Below are 10,000 nucleotides of genomic sequence, written 5' to 3' on the forward strand. Positions count from 1 at the left end.
AAATTCCATGTTCCCATAACTAATACACATGTAGACAATCTGTACCATGTCACCAATGTGACGGTTTATTTTTATATATCAAAAAATAACTAAATGTACTAAAACATGGTAAAGGCACTCATTTGTGAAGTCCTAGTAAACATCTATTCTAGGTTTCACACTATAAACCATGCCTAATGTGCTAGTAATTCTTGTTACAAATGATGAGAACTGCTTTATCCAAGGCCAGCGGTGGGCTAAGAATACCCTAAACCTCCAAGCTCGGACCAATGACATCACTAAATGCATGCATTGTCATAATGTAATGCTAGACACGATTGAGATTACTATATGACCTTGGGTGGACTAAGAATGCCCTCTGGCTGGCACCAATTACAACACGGAACGAATGTATTGACATAATTTTATATTAGACATTTAAATGCGTCAAAAGAAATCATTGGAAATATCCTAAAGCATAAGTTCAGTTTCACTGATATTTGCAGCATAAATGTTTTTAGTTGCTCTTTAGCAATACACTACAAGTCTGTTTTTGAAATGCTGACAATAGGGACAGTTTGTAATCAGTTTCAAAGAAAAAACGCAGGAGTAATTTCCAGCATTTTCGCTGTTGTGCATGTAATCTCGTCTAGATTAAACCCATACTGTGAGTTAGGCTGTGTTCACATCACCGTCTGTGTTCCGTTGAGGAGTTCCGACGGAGGTTCCCGTCGGGTTAACCCCTCAGCGGAAAGCAAACGGAAACCTCAGCTTCCGTTTCCCTCACCGTTGAACTGAATGGTGACGGAAACCTAGCTAATGATTTCCGTCGTGACAGTGTTCCACCGTTTTTACGGAATCAATAACGCAGTCGACTTTCTATTGGTTCCGTCAAGAACAATGAAACCCTGTCACAACGGTGACAGACAGAAACCATTAGCTAGGTTTCCGTCACCATTAATATCAATGGTGAGGGAAACGGAAGCTTAGGTTTCCATTTTCCTTAAGGTTGAGGGGTTAACCCGACGGAAACCTCCCACGGAACCCCTCAACAGAAGGGCAACAGTGATGTGAACAAGCCCTTAAGGTCCACTACTGGGCATCATTATCTAAATGAGGGGAAAAGGGGACATTCAGGTCCCTTAGCTGCCAGGACCTTGAACATTGGCAGACTGCCTGCCTGCTCAGTCCACACGTAACCATGGCTATATGCCAGTGGAGGGTTACTCTGCCAGCTCCCCAACCTGTTAAGGAACAATTGAATACGTTAGGCTCAGAATTAGTGGTAAACTTATATTGATGACATCATTAAAATGAGCGCAAAGATTGCACTAGCAAATGTATGTGCAAAGCTTCTGCACTGAATTCACATATATAATAATAAATGTTATGCCAAACCAACTATAAACACCTAATAACAGGATATTTGGAGATGCTTGGATAAGAAATAGGGCGTGGCAGAACGGGGTTAATATTTTATACATAAAAGATTTCATTGTAATAAGTATGTAATTGATCCCAGTAGGGTTTTGTTGCATGAAAATGTCTGTTTGATCTTTGTTAGCCTAATAGAACACATACTTCAATGTATTAGTTAGGCCTATAATATTAAAGTGAGAAAACCTTAATTAGATTCCTATTCTCAACCGCCTTTTCTGTTAAATAACATAATGTGGATGATGTATTTCATGGGATTGACTGTATGTTTGTTACAGATATGTATATACACAGACCAGACCTTATCATAGCCGTACACTTAGGAGCTGCCTTGAAAGGTTAAATGCCAAGATGCCCAAATCTGGCCATACACAATACCATATTTTTCAAAGTCACAGTAATCTGGGTCTAAAATGACTCTGATTACTGATAATGATCTTACAATTCATCTGATCCTTTTCGGCTATCGACAGAAATGTAGTCACAAGTTGTCATCTTCTATCTACGCTAACAGGTTACATTGAACTTCAAAGTAATCTGAAAAATTTGAGGAAGGGGAGGCCCAATTTCTGTAAGATCTCTATTGTATGATGTATATGCTATTATACCAGTTTGTACAAGCTTACAGCACCGGGTGGGCTATTAAATAGCTAAAGGGCTACTCCATTTTATATTAATAGTTTGCAATGTATATTTCATTAAGATTTGATCTCATTGCTGTAGGGGGACATAACAATGAAGCAAGAGGTACAAGCATATGGGCGCTTTCATACGAGCATAATATGGGCGCTTTCATACGAGCATAATATGGGTGCTTTTTTGCGCCCATATTACAGATGCAGCACCGGATCTCCCACGGTTCATTAGAACTAGAGTTAGAGCGCCATAAGTTTATATGGTGCTCTAACTCCGATCCTTTTGAACCGTGTGAGGTCTACTTGTTGTGTTTGTAATATGGGCACCATATTACGCTTGTTTGAATGTGGCCTGAAGATACCTTATAGATCCTCCTGAAACTGATAAATTCTTAGCAGGCTAGTATTAAATAAAAATACCTACGGTACACTGTATATAAATTATGAGACAGGAAGACGGCATGGAAAACAATATATCTAATAGGTGCTATAGTTCATTTTGTTTTCTCTGGTACAACTGCATTTTATGAAGAAAAAACTGAAAAACTGGCAATTAAATAATTGTCTCTACAAGGAGGGAAAAAAACATTTCATATGACAGGTTAGTGCAAAATAAAATGCATCTGGTTCATGTGATCAGGAGTTATACCTGCAGTATGTAACCCCGGAGTTAAGTGCTGCTGAATCCATTAGCTACTTGGTACTGTTTATAGAAAGCCACAGTTAACACCTTCCTTTCTGGGGCACTGGGAGATGCTGCACATGGTGCAACATCCTAAATTTAAACTACTTGTAGAATATTAGGGAATATTGGCTTTCACCAATTATAGGCTTAAAGTCATATTTCTATAATAGCCCATGGTGTGTATCCCTGAGGCTAAAACTTTGTTTGACTACTATATATACAATGACCAAGCAAGGTGATTTCGGTATAGTGGAGTCATACATGGCTTAAACTGGAAGAGACTTAGGCCACGTTCAGACGTGGCGTAATTGCTGTTGAATTCTGCTGCGGACAGTCCGCAGTGAAATTCTCCAGCAGCCATTTTTTACATTTGTTTCTATACACTTTTAGGAAACTTAGTTTAGACGTTGCGGAAAATAACTGTGCGGAAATTAGGCTGCGGAGCAGAATTTTCCCTCCGCAGCATGCTCATTACATTGCGGAGAAGAAGCGGAATTTCACTGCAGATTTCAGCCTTTGCAATGCAAAAACTGAAATCTGTGGCAAGTCCACTGTGTTTTCTGCAACGTCTGAATTACCTGTCAAATATGCAAATGTTGGTGCAGATTCGTTGCGTAATTGCCCCAAATCTGCACCAAAATTTACAGCGGAAAAATTCCGCCACGTGTGAACATGGCCTAATGAGCAAGGTCTCTCTTTTTTTAACCAAGCAAGTCGTAATAATTAAACTGTATGTGCAAAGTTCAAAAACAAGCTCAAGAAAAAATAATTGCGGAAAAAAATGTATTGATCAATTTTAAAAATGTCAAATTAAATGTTAAAATCTACGGAATATTACTCCAGTTAGGAATGAGTCTTTGGGTGGAGATAATGCAGTATTTTATATCACGATCATCTAGGAAATATAATTTCAACATTTTCAGTTGATGGAGATTATGCAGGAAAATCCAATAGAATTCCAGCATTCTGATAATGCGTTATGAGAAGTGTGTGACGCTCCACATATTTATACACTGCAGAAATTCCTGAAACAAATGTATATCTTTACAAATGGAAAATTGCGTGACTCTATGAGCCTGGGATAAATCAAAAAAGGAAGGAGGGTTAGGGGAGAATGTAAACTGCCATGGCTCACCTGCCGTTATAGCTCTGTTTGAGATGATAGATAGATGATAGATAGATAGATAGATAGATAGATAGATAGATAGATAGATAGATAGATAGATAGATAGATAGATAGATAGATAGATAGATAGATAGATAGATAGATAGATAGATAGATAGATAGACAGACAGACAGACAGACAGATGATAGATAGATAGATAGATAGATAGATAGATAGATAGATAGATAGATAGATAGATAGATAGATAGATAGATAGATAGATAGATAGATAGATAGATAGATAGATAGATAGATAGATAGATAGATAGTAAAGGTGAATGCTAGCCTATGGGGCATCAGTGTGTTTTAACATGGCGAACAGAAATGTTCCAAGTGGGGTACCAGTGATCAGATCCCGATCAAGGATAGAGCCCAAGAAGTCGCAGCACTCCAAAAATATTCAACTCATGTGACTTTATTTACCCATGTTTATACTGCACAATTTTTCAGCTCACTTGCTCCGATAGAGAAATGCCCCATAATGGGTGAAAATCGAATACTTTATAGGTGCTAAATAGTATTTATGAGGTAGGCCCATAGAGTGTTTTCGTGGCAATAGCATAACACATTCTGGTGGTTTAATGGGTACATTTTCACCTCCTTTACTAAGGTTTGATTAGATTATATCTGATTATTCAAAAGTGAAAGCGCAGTATTGCTGACTGAGCCTTCTTGTGGTAAATACCTGTGACATTTGCATATTTAACAGGAAAACCTTTCACATTCTGCGTGTTTCAGCGAGTAATAACAATAATAACAGCAGAAAACTGCACCAAAATACAGATAGAAGTAAAGTCATTGACACAGCAGATTAAAAACTATGAGTTTCCTCAGGAAACGAATTAGTTGGAAATAAAACCAATTCGGTACCCAATTTTTAACTTGTAAACAATTACTCCTCAAGACATTTTCTGGCACTAGAATGGAAATGGGGCCTTTTTATTGATATTTTTGATTTTAATTTTTTTTGCTACTGATACTAAGTTTTTCTTTTTTTTTTTTTTCAATACAAATATCAGCCCTGAATTAACACTACAAACACTAACACTGATAGGCTATATAAGAGAGTTCAGTAGTAATATTTTTATTATGTACAATTATCTCTTCTATATTATAAAAAGAATATTCAATTGCAAAATGCTCAAAAGAGTCAAATATATAAAAAAAACTAACATGTATGTAATATACACAGATGTACTTACTGTGTACGACATATAGCCTGGATGTGAATGTGTGTAGCACATTGTTTAGGGGCCTGAGAACTATGGTTTTCTAGATCAGATGCTTCAATGCTGTTATGTAAATGCTGCGTTATCAGAGGTTACACTTTATGCTGGAATTTTGGTAAATAAAGGCCTATTTATACCAATATCTCCAAAATAAGCAAAGCATTTGCCGCATCACTAAATACACATAATGGGTTTTCAGAGGTCTCAATTTGCAAACAATGTGAATGAAAAAATATCTATGCAAATCCTGTCATGTTATTTTGTGCAAATCCATCCACCAGAATGCTTTGCTACCTCAACCTACTGTACCCAAGAGATATAACATGTCTGGGGGGTGGGGTATTTTCTTCAACTAACCCTTTAAGCGCCAACAACAGAGCTAATTCTTTTATACGGAACTTAATGGCGTCCGCATAGGTTAATATTTTAGATAATCAGATTCAGTGTACATATATATATAGCGCTTATGTTGAGGGAATCTATTATATACTTGTCCGACAAATATTTTCAATAATTCAATGTTGCTATTGTATTTTCATATTAAAAAAATTATATTTTTGGTGCATTGAATAAAAACTATTTTATTTATATATATATATATATATATATATATATATATATATATATATATATATACAAAGCAGAATAGCAGAGGAATATTGACAAATTGTCTCACAGTTTAACAGAACTACTGTCCACACGGTTACTTTTAATGCCCAATCCGCAGATTCCTGCACGATATATAGCTATGCTGTATTTATACGTGCCTCAACCCTCCTTCTTTGCACTTGCTACAAGTGTATGACCCTGTGAATGGAAGGTAATAGGTCATTTTTCCAGGTGGACTAGGAGTGACTCCCTTCAAAGGCTCAGCTGCTGAACAGTAGACAACTTAAGAGGCCCTGTTTACTTTAAAAGTAGGAGCCTATATCCTATTGTTTGCCACTAGAACACATGCATTCTTCTTAAGCAATATGTGACAAAATATTGATATCTGTCACCATAGCTTTGCTCTTGTTCTTTGAAGAGAAGTAAATCTTTTGAAGGGACTAAGTGTTTGTATGGAAGACAACAAATCATATAAACTGTGGCTTCCATTGCGTTACAAAGGACAAATAGGAAAGGGTTCACCATTAGGTGAAAGACTAAATTATGATTTCAGTTACTGTGTAACAGGCCTGTCTATGTATCCCTGCTTACTGTTATATAGAAGATTGTGGGTATCTAATCTAATATACATCACATATTTAGCGTGCAGCGTAAAAGGCGACTGCTATTAGGAAGTCGTTTCTCATGTAAAACCTGCTGAGATGTTATTTGTCCCTGTCCTTGACTGGCATCATGAACAATAAAGAATTTATTTAAAGGCTCAAAGGGGACTGGCTTTTATAACTGCATGTCAATCATATTGGCCTCCATCTATTGTGCCTGTGCTGTGTACCAGAATACACAGAAACAGCACCAAGCACAGACCTCATCCTCAAGCCTAACAGATGCCAGTTTACTCTCTGCTGTTATGATGTGGGAGGCCGTTATAAAAGAACCCAGTTAATGTAAAGTCTGGTTCCTGCACTCTATACACTTGAAAGGAACACAAGTACCACAACCACAAGGTTGTAACTGGTTTTTTTCTTCAGCTTGTGACTCACATATCTACATTTAGGTCCATATAATCTCAGAGGAGCCCAAAGTAGTGAGATCTCTGTAGTAGCATCCCTAAGATCATTTATTTTATTTATTTATTTTCATCTTGTCAAAAATGTATATTTGAAAGTTCACAGTTTATGGTTAATGTTCTGTGCTCATAAACACCTCTATACCTGAGGGTGGGGTTTACTAACCACACTTGGTGCTAAAATAACAATGTGTGACCTATTTCCCTGTCTCCAGGATTTCCATTGCAGCAGTCTACACTAGGCTGTACAGACTGTCTTCTGCAATCTCACCATTAGTGCTGTCTATCTCACAAACACGGCATTCTAAATGAGCTGGGTGATACTTAAGTATTGCAATTTGCCTACTGTAATGTGAACTGTGGATGGCAGCATCAGATTCAGCACTTCCCTGAGAATTGGATCAGGGTGGCAACTTGTGACGTTCTAAAAGTTTGGTTGGGCATGCTGGGGCTTGCAGTTTCACAGGACCACAATCCAATTATAAAAAAATATTATTAGTAGTAGTGTTATATTTTCCTTATCACACTATTATGTCTTGCTCCTTTCTATTCCCGATCATATGAATATGTGTTTCTGCACTGCCAGACGTGTACGTTTCTAGGGTTTTCCCTGTGTAAAGGGCGGCAGATCCCCTGTCCTCTGGGCAGCCTGGCCACATCCGGACTCTATTAAACTCCTTGGCGCTGGATAAACAATGAAACTGTCGCGTGCAGCAGTCTGAAAATAATTGGATTAAGTCAAACATATCGTCTAAATAGATCCAGTCCCAGCCCAGACAAGCAGAGCAAATGTCACCCTGGAAAACCCCCTGATCACACAGCCCGGGCTCTGACACTGCCAGCTCTGCCCTCTCCCAGGTCACACAGTACAGAGAGCAGTGACTAGTTTTATACTATCCCGGGCCTCCAACGGCATGTCATAGAAATATATCGTATACTGGAAAAGAGCAGGGAGTCAATTGTTTTTCAGCTTGCTCTTTTTTATTTTATATATATAAATATATATATATATATATATATCTATATATATATATATATATATATATATATATATATATATATATATATATATATATATATATATATATATATATATATATATATATATATATATATATATATATATATATATATAGAATATAGTATAATATGTATATGTGCGCTTTATATTGTTTATAGTCTTTTTGTGACTGTTTTGCCGGTTCGGCAGAGTGCAGCTCTGGAGAATCGAGTGACTGTTAGTATAAGGCCTGAATAGAGCAGTGTGATCTTACTAGGTCTATATACAAGTTAGTTCTCCTCCTTACTGGGTCTAAAAGCATAGGATACGTATGAAAGGGACAACCTAGATAAGGGCTTTAGTGCCCCATAGAACAGCTCTGGCATTGAGAACATAAATGACAATGATTCGTGTCAGTGAGGAAAGTATGCGTGACTATGTAGACATAATATACACGTAAAGCTGTTATTAGCTTATTAGAAAAAACATCCTACCTGTACTTGAGCGTGTCTTTGGTCTAGATTTACATGGGAAGCTGGATGGAGATCCCCCCATAAGGTTTGGTGGGAAGAGTCCTGGACTGTAGTCTTGGACATAGGACTGGTAGTTGGAGATGGAGTGGTGGGCAGAAGACGCTGCTCCCCCTAAGGTTCTAGCGTGAGAGGACTCCAGTTTCATGGACTCGGTGGACACATGGTATTTGATGCAATCCTTGTCTTCTTGACGATTAGCTGTGGATCCAGTGTTAGATATGGAGGGGTCTGGGGAAACATCTTTTGGTGGAGTTGGAGGAAAGGTAAATAGGTGGGGACTTGAATGTCCGGTAACCAGGGAAGAGGATGAGGACGCTGGAGGGTAGACAGTAAGGGGTCCGGGAGAACTGTGGGTTTTGGAGAAGGGAGGCAGGTTCCATGGTGATGCGGCATGGTGTCCTCCTATAGCTTTGCTGCTATGATCCAACCAAGGGTGAAGAAGAGGAGGGCGACATACCTGGCCTAAATAAATGCAATTACACGGTAAGATTACATGTCATCAAATATTTCTGACTACATTCCTACAGACGTGCACTGACCCATCACAGACACTCAGGCATTTTCTTGGGTCTTTTCTACAAGTTACGCAACTAAATCAAATACTATTGGTTGTAGTTGACTTTTTCACGCTTCTGTTTGTCCTTCAAAGTAAATGTTTCAAAACTATATCCAAACATTTCACACATATGTTGCAATTTTAGAATTCTATCAAACAATAGCAATGCTTTTATTTAATATTGTCTTCGGGCCCTAATAAAATATTATATACTCAATACAATTTCTATCTATCTATCTATCTATCTATCTATCTATCTATCTATCTATCTATCTATCTATCTATCTATCTATCTCCTATCTATCTATCTCCTATCTATCTATCTATCTATCTATCTATCTATCTATCTATCTATCTATCTATCTATCTATCTATCTATCTATCTATCTATTATCTATCTATCTATCTATCTATCTATCTATCTCCTATCTATCTATCTCCTATCTATCTATCTATCTATCTATCTATCTATCTATCTATCTATCTATCTATCTATCTATCTATCTATCTATCAAATTCTATCTATCTCCTATTTATCTATCTATTATCTATCTAGCTATTCATCCATCTATTTTTTAGATATATATTTATTTAACCATCAATCATACATTATCTATCTATGTATTTATTTATTTATTTATCTATCAATCATCTATTATCTATGGATCTATCTTCATTAAAATTAGATTAGATATGATATCGTATTAACAATTTGCCATGCTTCTCTATATGAAGTAAGAGAGTCATCGTATACTCTCATATACATTAACAGGACATTAGAAGACAAGAGAAGGGACTCGGTTTATATCGTATTATATTATGTTATAATAATATATTATACTATGTTGTACCCAGTAGATGTGCAGTGAATTCAAATAATGCAGATAATTCAATTGCATAGTGTTATACCTTACTGGAATTCTTCATCGTTACAATGGTATTCTACTTAAAAGATAAATCATTGAAACCAGGTATGAAAGACATAGAAGAGGAAGAGGAGGGGGCGATCTAGACACCGTGTGCAGGAAGCTAACAAGAAATGAGTGTGAAAATACTAGATCACACATTGTTTTCTATAAAAAGTGGTAAACTCACACACGCAACA

The 10,000-nt window shown here is 37.0% G+C and overlaps 1 protein-coding gene across 6 annotated transcripts in view; it reads right to left on the reverse strand.

Annotated features, from left to right (window-relative positions):
- The window catches only part of GATA3 (GATA binding protein 3), a 32,375-nt gene that overhangs the window by 11,222 nt on the left and 11,153 nt on the right, over positions 1-10,000 (reverse strand). For all 6 annotated transcript variants that reach the window (XM_075855083.1, XM_075855082.1, XM_075855080.1 and 3 more), the window contains exon 3: positions 8,301-8,801. In XM_075855083.1, the coding sequence (XP_075711198.1) occupies positions 8,301-8,801 (501 nt within the window). The remainder of the gene's footprint in view (positions 1-8,300; positions 8,802-10,000) is intronic.

The sequence above is a fragment of the Rhinoderma darwinii genome, chromosome 3, assembly GCF_050947455.1.
Source record: "Rhinoderma darwinii isolate aRhiDar2 chromosome 3, aRhiDar2.hap1, whole genome shotgun sequence".
NCBI lineage: Eukaryota > Metazoa > Chordata > Amphibia > Anura > Rhinodermatidae > Rhinoderma > Rhinoderma darwinii.